This window comes from Budorcas taxicolor, chromosome 16 (genome assembly GCF_023091745.1).
Source record: "Budorcas taxicolor isolate Tak-1 chromosome 16, Takin1.1, whole genome shotgun sequence".
Taxonomy (NCBI): domain Eukaryota; kingdom Metazoa; phylum Chordata; class Mammalia; order Artiodactyla; family Bovidae; genus Budorcas; species Budorcas taxicolor.
The window spans coordinates 52,792,822-52,807,113 of record NC_068925.1 but is presented as its reverse complement, the minus strand read 5'-3'; the positions used below and the strand labels follow the sequence as shown (position 1 = coordinate 52,807,113).

Genomic DNA, 14,292 nt, shown 5'->3' with positions numbered 1-14,292 from the left:
CGGCAAATGGTGTCTTTTTTATGTTGTTTTTGTTTTGTATTGTGAAACAGGCACTGAAGCTGATGTTATTTTGTTTTAAGAATCTTACAGACTGGAAACAGAAATAAACTATTTTAATGTGTGAAGATTACGGGTAGCTCTTATGTCACGAGGTGATGATTTGACAGTGTTCGCATGATCAACAGAATCGAATCTGCATGTTACTCAGTACATGCTTAAGATCACGGCTTCGCTGCAGATTTCGGGTACTGCTGTCCTAGAGGGTGGGTCAGCTTGAAGAGAGGGTAATGCAGCACAGGCTTAGAGGGAGTAAGTTAAGGAAGTGTGTACACAGCCCTTCGGAGGCCAGCTCATGTTACCTGGTTTAGAAGACATTCCTGCATCTTCCTGGGGTTTTGAGTGGGAATTCTCTTTATTAGGATCTGCACATTCTTTTCCTTTCACACTTTGTTTAATGTTCACGGAAGCCCTAAAACCAAGATGCAGTCCTAGGCTCCTCAGAGTAGGGGCTATATTTGAAAGGAAGATACACAGAAATCTGGAATGTTTCTACAGTATAATTTCATAGGATTTTTTCATTCCATCCCTCCAAATTGTAGATAAACTGCATTCTCCATCCCTTTCCCCTTTATCCTCCATCACCATTCTTCAAAGGAGAAAACAGCACAAGTACATCTTTTTTTTTAAGTTAATTCAAACTCCTGAGGAATATTGGCTGTTTGGATTCGAGTTTCACTGAATGCCCTGATGGTACAGCCACCAATGACGTTTTTAGCAGAATGTTTTATTGGCATCAGCTCTTCAGTTCTCAGATTTTGCTTTCACACAAGTGCTTCTGGAGAATTATCATCTGTGCAAGCTGTTCTTTCATCTTGAAGAACCTCAGGACAAGGTTCAGGCGACTGTCACTTTGGGGAGAACACACAGCATCTCAAACAGCAGGTTAGCCGCCACCAGGGCTGTGTTACCTACAAAGAGGTGAAACCCAAGCATGAGCAGCATACAGACCACTGCCTTAGGTCAGCGTCCTGCCTGTGCTACCTGACCACCCCGTGGACATGCCTTCCCCGGCGTTCTCTCCATCCAGCATCATTCAGAAATAGTATTTTAAAATTCAGAAAGCTCTGTTTACCCTGAGAACAGATTTCCCCAAAGGAAAACCCATCATCATGGTGTGTATTGTATTTATTATCTATCCTCTGAATCTAATAGGCCCAAGTCTGTAAACTGCTACATTAAAATTAGTGGGATGGCATCTGCTTTGAATCTCTCTCCTAAACCAGCTGACTCTCCTGGTTTATTAATATTTATAAATATGATTTGTGCCTTGAGAATTCACTTTTCAGTGAAATATCAAAGGTGAATGGCACTGTGCCACCCATCACTGAACTGCAGGCTGGCTTCTCTTCTACTGATGGGTGGAGCCAGCTAATAAGCCTTAGCCGCCTCCCAGGGGTTCTGTTAGGGTTCATTAGCTCACATCTGTACAGTGTGTGTGAATAGGTTTATTTTCTTCACTGTAGGACGTACTCAGTAGGTTTCCGAGTTGTCTAAAAGGACCCATCCATCTACTTACTAATTAGAGGAAGACAGTTTAAACTAGCAGCTGCCTACAGATCACACTTGCCTCCCTTACTCACCAGAAGGATCGTAGGGTGGTGAAACTTCCACGAGGTCACAACCCACCACATTCAGGCCTTGACAACCCCGGATGATCTCCAGAGCCTGTCCAAGATCAAGTTTGAGTTGTCCACAATGGTAACCACTGACAACGGAAAGCCACCAGTAGAGGCCTCCGTGGATTTCTCCCAGCCCAGACCCCCACTTCGACTTGAAACTGTCGCTCTCCCTCAATAAACATTCACTCACCACCAGGCACCCTGAGGGATGATAGAAACCAGCTAACCAATCGCTTCAGTGCCATGCATCCAGGCAGCAGTCCCCATTTTTGGCACCAGGGACAGTTTCATGGAAGACAACCTCAGAGGTGGGGAAAGGCCCCTCTAAGGTGGAAGCACTTAGCTCAAAGAACTGACTGAGCAGAGGAGCAGGGGGAGGGCGGCCCAGGCAGAGGGAAAGACATGTGCAGAGGTGCCATGATGGAAGATGTGCTGTAGTTCAGGATAAGTGAGGGGGGTGGTTGGAAGAGCATCACTTTGCCTCCATTTTGCAGGTGAAAAGCTGAAAGGATGAAAAGCAGAGGAATGGGGTGTGTTCTAGAAAACTGGCGGGAACCAGGAAAGGCTTTGAGAGAGGCAGATAGGACCATCCTCCTTTCTGAGAGGATAGAAGATAATCAGTTCAGTTCAAGCAGTCTTCATTCATTTACTCCAATATCTGTGAGTACCTCCTACTTATATGTCAGACACTATCCTCAGTTCCAAGAGGAGTGACCAGAACAAAGGTCCGCCCCCTGGAGCTTTCCTTCCGGTTATAACCACACCCCAATTCTGCCTCCCTGTGTGTATGCTGAGCACATCTATGAGAGCTTTATTTGAGGATTTCCAAAATTCTTGAACTAACTTGGGAGGTGGTTCATCCCGCTATGCATATTTTTTTTTAATTGAATCCCCCAAAAAATAAAGTTTGGTGTCTTAACATGGGGTACTACAATACTGTCCCCATAGACAGGTGGACCAGAGGCAGAAAGACCAAATAACAGACTGTTGTTACATCCAAGAAAAGAAAGGAGGGCCCTTGCCAACATCAATTGCTCATCAGTAAGGGAAAGTCCAAATCTCAGCCCTGAGAACAATAAAGGCCCAAATGCTCTGATTTTAAAATCCCATCTGATTCCTGAAGACTCAGTTCAAGTCCCAGGAAAGTGGGAGACTCAGTGTCCTCACCCCAAAGATGTGTCACTGGTGGAGTTCCTTACCTGACTAGGAGTAAGACCGGCAATTTCAGGTGTCCCTGTGCCCGGGGCGTAAGCAGGGTCCAAGCCATCAATATCAAAGCTGATATAAATGGGTCTGCCTCCCATCTGCTGCCTCACTTCCCCCATCAGAGGAACCAGTGACTTCAGCCAGCAGTCTTCAGCCAGGACCACCCGGAAGCCCTGGAAAGGTAGAAATTGGAGCAGAAGGTTGATAATTGGGCCTGGAGTATTTACAAGGCATTGTCTATGGGCCCACTGTATTCTCTGCTTACATGCACCTCACATTTGATCCTCAGTCTCCATGAGGAGGGAACTGTCATCCCCGTATCAGACCCATTGACTTGTGTCTGGATCTCCTTGGCTTTTTTCCAAGCCAGCAACATCTAAGGGCTTGGTTTGTTTCTGCTTGTCTCCCTTCCCCAGCAATAAGGCCTCATCTGCCTCATCAACTAGCACCCTTGCTCCTCTCTGCTCCACATGATGCAAACTCAGCTTCCATCCCCACTTTGTGAACTTGATCAGCAAAACCCCATGAATCCATAGTTGCCATTGAATGGCTGATGGAGAGGAAGGCAGTGTGAGGGGCTGGGGACAGCAGGAGGGGCTTTCAGTCTATCACCTGGCTCCGGCTGTATCTGTAGGTATCCAAGGTCGTGGAAGAGCCCCGGATGCCGATCTGCACCACACGCTTGCAGTCCAGGAGTCCCTCATCCACGCACCGGCGGAAAGGGGTCCCGTGATAGAGCTTCTCCCCTAGGGCCTTGTCGGCTGTGTCCATGTGAGCGTCCACATGCACCAGCCCCACAGGACCATGCCTGTTGACAACAGGGCAGCTCAGAGGCCAGGCCTCCCAGTGGGGCCCGAACACAGCAACCCTCCAGGCCACCAAGACCTAGTAACAACTCACAGCCATAGAGGGAGGGAAATCTGGCATCAATTACCAGCCTTGCAACTGGCTTCTGACTTCAAATCCCTGAGCATCTCAGAAGAAAAATAAGCTCAGATGAATCAGAGAGAAAATAGTCCTGTGCTTTAGCTGACCCTCTCTACCTCTCACCCAGAGTTTTCTTTACTTAAAGACAGAGAGTGCTGGTAGGATGAGAAGATAGGGTGGTGGTTCAGGTGAGCTCGTGTGAAGGCTCAGCAAATCAACGCCACCCTTTCTTCAACTGCAGTACCAAGAAGCAGCTTCTCCCCCAGCTCTCTATAATTTCCATCAACCCTTCCAGGCACCCAAAATAAACAGACAATCCAAATCCATGCCAGGCTAGCATAGCTTCAAGAAAAGACTTGGGCCAACCGCCCGCCCCCCCCCCCCCCCCCCCCAAGCCAGAAGGCTACCCACACATCTCTCCTCAATTCTGGAGCAGCATCACCTCCGCCCATCTGTCTCTTTCTCAAAGTAACCAAAATTAGCCAACGCCTGGTAGACTTTCACTACTGGAAAAATCCATCTCCTCAACTTCTGGGAAAGGGGGCCTTTCAGGAAAAAACAGGGCCTCCCCTCAGCAAGAAACACCACAGTGCTTGTCAGTATTTGTATTTGGCCTTTGAGGCAAAACAGAAACTAAAGTTAACTGGGGTTGTGTATTTCAATAAAGGCTCATCTTCCAAAAACAGAGGCAAACGCTGAGCCTGCATAACAGAGCAGATCTAGGGCAAGCGAGGGTGGCCAAGGCGTTAATAATAAATTGTCTTGGCTCCCAGCTGATGACTGACAGACACACCTGGAGCTCAACATTAATTTTGATCCATAGAAGCAACTCAGTGGGGAATTTCCTATCACTCCCAGTAACCTGAGCCAGCAGAAGTCACCTGACACCCTCTAGCAGCAAACAACTCATTCTCCAGCTCCTGAATTTTGAAACCTCACTTGGGCTCCACCTTTTGGGACTTACTTTTCTGCTATCGCTTGCAATATAGGGTAGGTGATTGTATGATCTCCACCTTCAAAGAGAAAAAGAAGAAAACTTGTAATACGGATTTGGAATAAGATTTGAGAACCATGTATCACCTAGAACCATCTTCAGTTTGCCCAATTCTGCCACATTTTCAATTAGACTGGAAGAACTATAACCATAGCTAAAATAAGATCTTGTTCAGTGATTAAAAAATGGCCACTAAATGTCTAACATTACATTGTCATTTAAAAGAGAAAATTAAGGGACTTCCCTGGGGTCCAGTGGTTGAGACTCCATGCTTCCAATGCCAGGGTCTTGGGTTCAGTCCCTGGTTGGGTAACTAAGATCCCACATACTACATGGCATGGACAAAGAGTAAACAAAATAAAATTTAAAAAATAAGAGAAAATTAAGGCTTATAATTTAAGCCTTAATATAGTCAAAGCTATGGTTTTTCTAGTAGTCATGTGTGGATATGAGAGTTGGACCATAAAGAAGGCTGAGTGCCAAAGAATATATGCTTTTAAACTGTGGTGCTGGAGAAGACTCTTGAGAGTCCCTTGGACACCAAGGAGATCAAACCAGTCAATCTTAAAGGAAACAACCCTGAATATTCATTGGAAGGACTGATGCTGAAGCTGAAGCTTCAATATTTCAGCCATTTGATGTGATGAGCCAACTCATTGAAAAAGACCCTGATGCTGGAAAGACAGGAGACAGAAGGAGAAGGGGATGACAGAGGACAAGATGGTTGGATGGCATCACTGACTCATGAATTTGAGCAAGCAGCAGTCCATGGGGTTGCAAGATTTGGACACAACTGAGCGACTGAACAACAACAAAATTAAGGCTGATGGGGAAAATGGCCAGAACCAGCTCTGCCCAGGTAAACTTTCTGCAGTGACACACATGCTCTATATCTGCACTGACCAGCATGGTGGGCCCTAGCCATTGGCTATGGAAATGTGGCTCATGCAATTGAGGAACTGAATGTTTATTTTATTGCAATTCAAACAGCCACCTATGACTAGGGGCTACCATACTAGACAGCACAGGCCTAGAAAAGTATTACCATTGATAATTATTAATAATAACAAAAGCTATTATAATTGAAGCTTAAAACATGCCAGTCACAAATCTGGGCACTTTATATGCACCTTAGTTTTATGCTTCTGACACAATATAAGAAGGTAGGTGGTGGTGTTACTATTCCCATTTTACAGATAAGGGAATGAAGCATGAATAGTTAGTGAAAGGTAGAACTGAGATTTCAAACCATGACAGCCAGAAACTCCACTCCTTACCACTGTGCTTTGCAGGCTGCTGCTGCTGCTGCTGCTAAGTCGCTTCAGTCATGTCCGACTCTGTGCAACCCCATAGACGGCAGCCCACCAGGCTCCCTCGTCCCTGGGATTCTCCAGGCAAGAACACTGGAGTGGGTTGCCATTTCCTTCTCCAATGCATGAAAGTGAAAAATGAAAGTGAAGTCTCTCAGTCATGTCCAACTCTTCGAGATCCCATGGACTGCAGCCCACCAGGCTCCTCCATCCATGGGATTTTCCAGGCAAGAGTACTGGAGTGGGGTGCCATTGCCTTCTCCGGCTTTGCAGGCTAGGCCCTCTTATTTGACAAAAATAAATTTGGAGGGACTTCCCTGGTGGTCCAGTGGTTAAAACTCCGAGCTTCTACTGCAGGGGACACAGGTTTGATCCCTGGTTGGGGAACTAAGATCCACATGCCAAATGGTGCACCCAGTAAAATAAACAGGGCTTCCCTGTTGGCTCAGTAGTAAAGAATCTGACTGCCGATGCAGGAGACACGGGTTCAATCCCTGGTCTGGAAGATCCCATATGCCACGGAGCAACTAAGCCCTTGTGGCACAACTATTGAGTCTATGCTCCAGAGCCCAGGACTCACAACTACTGAGCCCGCGGGCTGCAACTACTGAGCCCATGCTCCCTAGAGCCCATGCTCCGAAACGAGAGAAGCGACCAGAAGCCACCGCAGTGAGAAGCCTGTGCACCACAACTAAGAGGAGCCCCTGCTTGCTGCTTTTACAGAAAAGCCCATACAGCAACGAAGACTCAGCACAGCCAATGAAGAAATAAAATTATCTTCTAATTCCAACTGGATATTTAGAAAAAGGTACAATTTTGACTATTTGTGAACTGAAGGAGAAACTCTACAGTGACAGTGGGGCGGGATGGAGGGGGAGGATCAGAAGAAAGTTGCCCTATAGATTAACATAGACACTGATGAGAGAAAAAAAGGCCCCCTTGCAGTTCTCGCAAATTAAGTCATTAAAACAACATCCTTGAAATAGTTAAAAAGTCACAACTAAGCCCCTGCTAGCAGCTTTCCTCAGGCACAAGATCAAGGGTTAGGACAAGGTGAGGTGGGTAGAGGCACTTGCCAAAATTGAAGGAATAAATTGAAGGATGCAAAATTGAAGGAACACTAAAAAAAAAAAAACACCCCAAAAACAGTAATTGGGGAATTCCCTGGTGGTCCAGTGGTTAGGACTCCACACTTGCAGGGAACCAGATTCAATCCCAGGTTGGGGAACTAAAATCCTGCAAGCTGCAAGGCCATAAAAAAAAAGAGAGAGAGAGAGAGAGAGAGAACTACTCAGTCATCAAGATAAATACTATTTTAATGTAACATTTTTAAAAATCAAAATCACTGCAAGAAAAAGAATCCATAATAAAATTTTTAAAAAGATAGGATCAGCAATTATGGTATTCTGAGCCATACTGGAGCATGAAGCAAAAAGAGAAAATCAGTTGTGCATATTGTTACCTTTTTAGGAACCCCTTAAATTTTGCACTAAGATAAATGCCTCACTTGCTTCCCCCTGGCCTATCTCTGTCATCATACTAGTCCCAAAAATGTAAATATCCTCTCCCCAGGGGCTAAAATAAATGAACTAAAAATGTTCCCTTTCCTCTGTCCCCATATTCACAGTGGTTTGCCCTGGAGAAGTAACTGTACTCCAGCTCGCGATAAATAAACCCTAAGCCCAGAGAACTACACTAGCCTTGCAGCTGCCATTACCCAAGGTCAGAGGAACACAGCCAGCTGCTACGATTTTCTGATAGTCTGCTCGAATCAGGCGGCAGCTGTCCTGAAGGTTGTAAAGATTAACATTCACATCGCCTAGGTCTGCAACCTTGAGGAATTGGAAGGGAACAGCTCCTGTGCTAGGATTGGCGGTCCTAAGCATCACTGATTCTTCTCGGATCCGTCGGGGTCCAAATCTGGAAGAGGAAGAATCACTCTGTGAGTCATCCCTAAAGGTTTAGAGGCTCTCCCTGGGCCAGAGCTTTCCAGGCTCTGTGCTGGGGCTGAATGAATCTTTGTTGCAGGGTTGGGATTCATCCTACACATTGCAGCAACCCTGGTCCTTGCCCACTAGATGCCAGTAGCACCTCTTCCCACATGTTGCCATAACCAAAAATGCCTACAGACTGGGCCAATTGTGGCTGCTGGGGGGAGAGACACACCCCGATCCTCCTGCGGAGAACCACTCAAAAGTTCAAAGCTCAGTCATGTCTGACTCTTTGTGACCCCATGGACTGTAGCTCACCAGGCTCCTCTGTCCATGGAATTTTCCAGGCAAGAATACTGGAGTGGGTTGCCATTTCCTTCTCCAGGGCATCTTCCTGACCCAGGGATCGAACCAGAGTCTCCCACACTGCAGGAAGACGCTTTACCGTCTGAGCCACCAGGGAAGTCCCTGGGAACCACTGATCTAACCTATATAGTGAAGAAATTAAAGGCACAGACTTAGAAGCCCACCCATCACCAATTTACTAAATGGCATTAGATTAATGCCACCAATTTACTTTAATGGCATTGAATTTCTTAATCTCTCTGAGCTTCAGTTTCCTAATCTGTAAAGTAATAATGACATTTACCTTACTCTGCTGATATAAGTAAATTGCACTCAGTACCCACTCCAGTGTTCTTGCCTGGAGAATCCCAGGGACGGGAAAGCCTGGTGGGCTGCCGTCTATGGGGTCGCACAGAGTCGGACACGACTGAAGCGACTTAGCAGCAGCAGCAGGCATTTAACCAAAGGTGGCACTAATAACTCAGATCAGTAGTCAGCTGGAATATTGCTGAGCTGAGTCAGAAATAGCTCATGATCAACAATTGGGAAAATCGGTTTTACTGCCTCTAACTTAATCTTAGGGCTTTCGTTAAGATTGGCTTTAGATGGTAAAGAATCCACCTGCCAAAGCAGGAGACTCGGGTTGGATCGCTGGATTGGGAAGATCCCCTTGAGAAGGGAATGGCAATCCACTCCAGTATTCTTGCCTGGAGAATCCCACGGACAGCGGAGCCTGACGGGCTACAGTCCTTAGGGTAGCAAAAGAGTCTGAGAGGACTTCAGCTACTAAACAAAAACAATTTGTTCTTAAGAAAACTGCCTTATTTGGCGGGCGTCACTGGCGGGCCAGTGGTTAAGACTCTGTGCTTTCACTGCAGGGGGCGCCCGTTCCATCCCTGGGCGGGGAAATAAGATCCGGCATGCCACCTTGGCGCGGCCAAAAAAAACCTGACTTATTTTGAGCAAATTTTGGAGTCAGGTGATATCTAGAGGTTTTAGGAAAGGGCAGCCAGCTTCTGTTCGCAATTTAATGTCCCCTGCTTTTGTAAACCGGAAGTACCCACTGCCACCATCCCAGCTAAGCCAGGGAATGGAGAAGGCTCAGTCCCTAAACTCCCTCTTTCTTTACTGATGGGTGACACACGTGCTGAGCCCTTGGGATTACTTGAGGCAAACCGACCTGCTTCCCTGCTCCCAAAAGATACTCTGGGGCCAGACTCTGACTTCCAGCTCCACTCTGGGTGAGTGAAAGCGCCTCTCCATGAGTTTTGTATGCATGGTGGCTGCCCGACACGTGTCCCCGAATCCTGCTGGCCTTACCTCGCCCCAGGCCGGTTGGAGGTCCCAATGTCCAGCGGTACCCCGACGAAGGCGGCGTCCAGCCCCTCTGGAGTGGCCTGCATCGGCAGCCGCATCATGGAGCAGATGCCCACCGATCGGGCCACGAACTCGGAACTAGGGGGTTGGTTCCGGGGGGCGTCGGAAGCCTGGCGGCTCAAGCGGCGGCTGGGGTCGCAGAGTCCCGCGATCGGACGCGCTCGGCCCCCGGGAACCAGCCTCCACGAGCCCCCGCGAGCCCCCAGGCCCCTGGCGCAGGTGGACGCCAGCAGCCGCAGCATCCCGCCGGCCTGCCCGCCCCGCTGGTCCCCGCAGCAGCCAGAGCCCCAGCCACCTCGGGCTCAAAGTGCAGGGGCGCCTGGGGATCACCGGCAGGGGAGGGGCTCCAGGGACCCAGCCGCTCGCTTCCCTTCACCCTTTTCTGAACTTTGGCCTCTAGCTCTTTCGGTAAATAGAACTAGGCCCGCGGTTCCCAGCTGACGTCCAGTGCGGTGCCCCCAGTGGGTATGAGCCCCCCAGAATCCGGCCCTTGGCAGTTTCCTCTCCCAGAGTAATACTTTTAAAACCTGAAAGACATGAAGGGGAAAGACCTTTCTCTAAGCGAGAGAAATTGGAGCTTTTTTAAGTACCAAGAAATGTCTGGATGGGAGTCTCAGGAAGCAGAAAGTCTTTCTTAAATAACCTTTTCTAAAAAGGAGTTAGAGGCCAGTGCGTGCCCAGTCGTGTCTGCCAGACTCCTCTGTCCATGGAATTTTCCAGGCGAGAATACTGGAGTGGGTTGCCATTTCTTACTCCAGGGGATCTTCCCGACAGAGGGATTGAACTTGAGTCTCTCTATTTTCTGCATTGCCAAGCAGATTCTTTACTATTGCACCACCTAGGAAGCCCCTGAGAGGTGAGCCCACTGGTTAAAAAAAAAAAAAAAAGGGTTAGATTTGTAATGAAGTTATGGAGCCATTGGATGGTATTATATATTTTTAATCTCTAGAAGTTGAAATTGAACGGGAAAGACTGGAGTTTGCATTAGATTGGCCCGTTTAAATAAAATCATACACATTAGGGAATTCTCTGGCAGTCCAGTGGTTAAGACTCTGCAGAATCCATACTGAGGACCCAGCCATTTCCTTTTCCGGGGGATCTTCCTGATCCAGGGGTCGAACCTATGTCTCCTGCATTGGCAGGTGGGTTCTTTACCACAGTGCCCTAAGGGAAGCCCCTACATATACATATACATGTACTTTTTTAGATTCTTTTCCCATATAGGTCATTACAGAGTATTAAATAGAGTTCCCCATGCTATATAGTGTGTGTGTGCTCAGTTGCTTTAGTCGTGTCTGACTCTTTTCGACCCTATGGGATTCTCCAGGCAAGAATACTAGAATGGGTTGCCATTTCCTCCAGGGGATATTCCCAACCTAGGGATCAAACTCACATCTCCTGCGTCTCCTGCACTGCAGGCAGAGTCTTTACTGCTGAGCCACTGGGGAAGCCTGTGCTACACAGTATAGGTTCTTCTTAGTTTAGCACATTTTTGCCCAGATTCTACCACTATTTCTTTCACATGGCTTGTCCTGAATGTATCATTTTCTTACCTTTTTTTTTCTTTCATTCTCCTCACAAATATTCGCATGCCTATTATTTAAGCACTATGCGACAACGACTCCAACCTCTCCATCATTCGCTGCTGCTGAACACGCCTGTCCTTTAAACTTTCTGCAGGGGTCTCTCTGATAGGTGTGTCCCTGCTCGCTCACCTGCTCTCTGACGGCTCCTTCTCTGATGACAGTCTCTTCCAGTATTAATATAACCCCTTTCACCTGGATTTCCCTGGTGGCTCAGATGGTAAAGCATCTGCGTACAATGCAGCAGTCCAGGGTTTGATCCCTGGATCGGGAAGATGCCCTGGAGAAGGAAATGGCAACCCACTCCAATACCCTTGCCTGGAGAATCCCATGGGTGGAGGAGCCTGGTAGGCTACAGTCCATGGGGTTGCACAGAGTTGGACACGACTAAGCGACTTCACTTTTACTTTCTTTCACTTTCACCTAAGGCTTCCCACATGGTGCAGTGGTAAAGAATCTGCCTGCCATTGCAGAAGAGGCAAGAGACATAGGTTTGATCCCTGGGTGGGGAAGATCCCCTGGAGGAAGAAATGGCAACCCACTCCAATATTCTTGCCTGGAAAATTCCATGGACAGAGGCCTGGCGGGCTACAGTCCTTGGGGTTGCAAACAGTGAGAATCTAGGGGCAGATAATTCACAAACCAGATTGCAGCCCTGGGCTCCAGGCACTCATTTGGTAACTCCCTGGATGTTTTGGGGGGTGGATTTCTTGTTTGTTTGTTTGTTTTATTTGGCTGTACCTGGTCTTAGTTGTGGCATGCAGGAACTTTAGTTGCAGCATTCAAACTCTTAGTTTAAAAAATATCTTGGGTCCACTAGTAGTGTAACCTTAATCATCATTGAAAGTGAAAGTCTCTCAATAGTCTCTGACTCTATGTGACCCATGGACTATACAGTCCACGGAATTCTCTAGGCCAGAATACTGGAGTACTGGAGTAGGTAGCCTTTCTGTTCTGCAGGGGATCTTCCCAAACCAGGGATTAGAACCCAGGTCTCTCCCCTTGCAGGCAGATTCTTTACCAGTTGAGCCACAAGGGAAGCCCAAGAATACTGGAATGAGTAGCCTATCCCTTCTTCAGAGGATCTTCCCGACCCAGGAATCAAACCGGAGCCTCCTGCATTGCAGGTAGTTTCTTTACCAACGTTGGCAGAAGACAAAACTCATCCCCATCCCCTGTAGGTCTGGGGGCCTTGCTCAAAGTAGCCCTCTGTGAAGCACAATATTTCTTTGGTGTTTCACGTTTGATCTTGCAAATTTGTGCAAGGTTTTCATTCCATTTGATAACACATGTTTATTTTAGCATAAAAATATTTTATTTATTTTTCTTGGCCACGAAGCTTGTAGGATCTCAGTTCCCCAGCCAGGGATTGAACTCACACCCTCAGCAGTGAAAGTACAGAGTCCTAAACACGGGACCACCAGGGAATTCCCAAATACTTTATATTATCTACCAGTTAAAATTTCCCCAGGGAGTTCTCTGGTGGCCTCATGGTTAGGATTCTGGGCTTTCACCCCAGGGCCTGGGTTCAATCCCTGATTCAGGAACTGAGATCCTGCAAGTCTCAAGAGGCAGCCGAAAAACAAGAAAAACAAAAAAATTTCCCCCAAAACTTTCAAGTAAAGCTGTCACTCCAGTAACTCATCATTTAACCCAGCCCACCAATGTGTACATCCTTGAGGCACCCCAGTCATGGAAGGGTGGACTTAACATAAGTCAACCTGAGCAACTTACTCTTCTAAATCTATTTCCTACTCTGTAAAATGGGAAGATAATTTTTAGTGGATGTTCTTATGAGGGATAAATGAGGTCCACTGTGAAAGCACTGATAAATAACAGGTAGTGTCATCATTGTCTGTTCTGTTTCCTCTGCTGCAGAGTTTCCCAACCATGGTCATTACATACGGGTGTATTGCAATTGGGTTACAGGTGAAATACAACACAAAGATCCCATGGCTCTTGGGCCTGCCAGCTAGAACAGCCTGTGGATACACACAACCCACGGGGAGAGCTCCCCTTGGGATAATCCAAGCAAAGCAGAGTGTAACATCCTGCCTAGCAATCACCACAAGTAGGCAGAAGGTCAGCAGTATTTGCTGCTTGCCATATGTTACCACTTGGACATCAACTTCAGAGGCCAGAGCAGCACAGTGCATTGCTGCACGTTACAGACAAGGGTCCAGGGCCCTGCTAGAGGAAGTGAGTTCCAGGGGCCAAGTAGGAGGAGCTGCAACCCAAAGTGGTCAGGGATGGAGGGGCAAGGAGACTGGTGGGAGGACTCCAGCCAGAGCAGCTCGAGAGGGCTGACCCAAATCTGTCTTCACATGGTTATCAAATGTTTCTGTCCATTTTGGGCTGGTGTCTAAGCAGTGTCCAAGCTAACTTCAGGGTGGCTGCTTTAACAATTCTTATAGGCAAGGGCTGGTGGCTCAGACAGTGAAGAATCTGCCTGCAGTGCAGGAGACCCGAGTTCGATCCCTGGGTTAGGAAGATCCCCTGGAAGGGAATGGCAACCCACTTCTTGGGCTGGAAAATCCCATGGACAGTATTCTTGGCTGGAAAATCCCATGGACAGAGGAGCCTGGTGGGCTACAGTCCATGGGGTTGCAAAGAGTTGAGCACAACTGAGTGACTAAGCACACATAGGCAAGGTTAACGTGAAAAATACTTAACATCTGAGATGGCACAGACATTACCAATCAGAACAGATGCCAGCTAACCATTAACAGTGAATACTAGTGAATAACAGTGAATACTAGGTGGGTATCAACCCTGAAGGAATGTGCTTTAAAACAGAGCCGTGTCATTATTTTTAATATTTATTTATTTGTCTGAGCCAGGCCGTAGATGCAGCAGGCTGGATCTTTAGTTCCTGTACATGGGATCTAATTCTCTGACCAAGGATCAAACCGGGCCCCCTGTAACCAGCCCCCACTGAAC

General features: G+C 47.4%; 1 protein-coding gene across 1 annotated transcript; it reads right to left on the bottom strand.

The window, feature by feature from the left end:
• Positions 1-729: 729 nt before the first annotated feature.
• On the bottom strand, positions 730-10,011 carry AGMAT (agmatinase). Its single transcript, XM_052654093.1, has 7 exons — positions 9,713-10,011; positions 7,834-8,036; positions 4,777-4,825; positions 3,498-3,693; positions 2,879-3,058; positions 1,641-1,725; positions 730-968 (listed from the first exon to the last, which is right to left on the bottom strand). Exons 1-7 carry the CDS (start codon positions 10,009-10,011, stop codon positions 895-897), a joined length of 1,086 nt encoding a protein of 361 aa, XP_052510053.1. The 3' UTR covers positions 730-894.
• Between the last annotated feature and the right edge of the window lie 4,281 nt (positions 10,012-14,292).

Coding starts and splice junctions, on each gene's coding strand:
- AGMAT (XM_052654093.1), bottom strand. CDS start 10,011: ATGCTGCGGCTGCTGGCGTCCACCTGCGCCAGGGGCCTGGGGGCTCGC. Junction 3,694..4,776: donor TTGCAAGCGATAGCAGAAAA/GTAAGTCCCAAA, acceptor TGTTGTCAACAG/GCATGGTCCTGTGGGGCTGG. Junction 969..1,640: donor ACCACCCTACGATCCTTCTG/GTGAGTAAGGGA, acceptor ACCTCTTTGTAG/GTAACACAGCCCTGGTGGCG.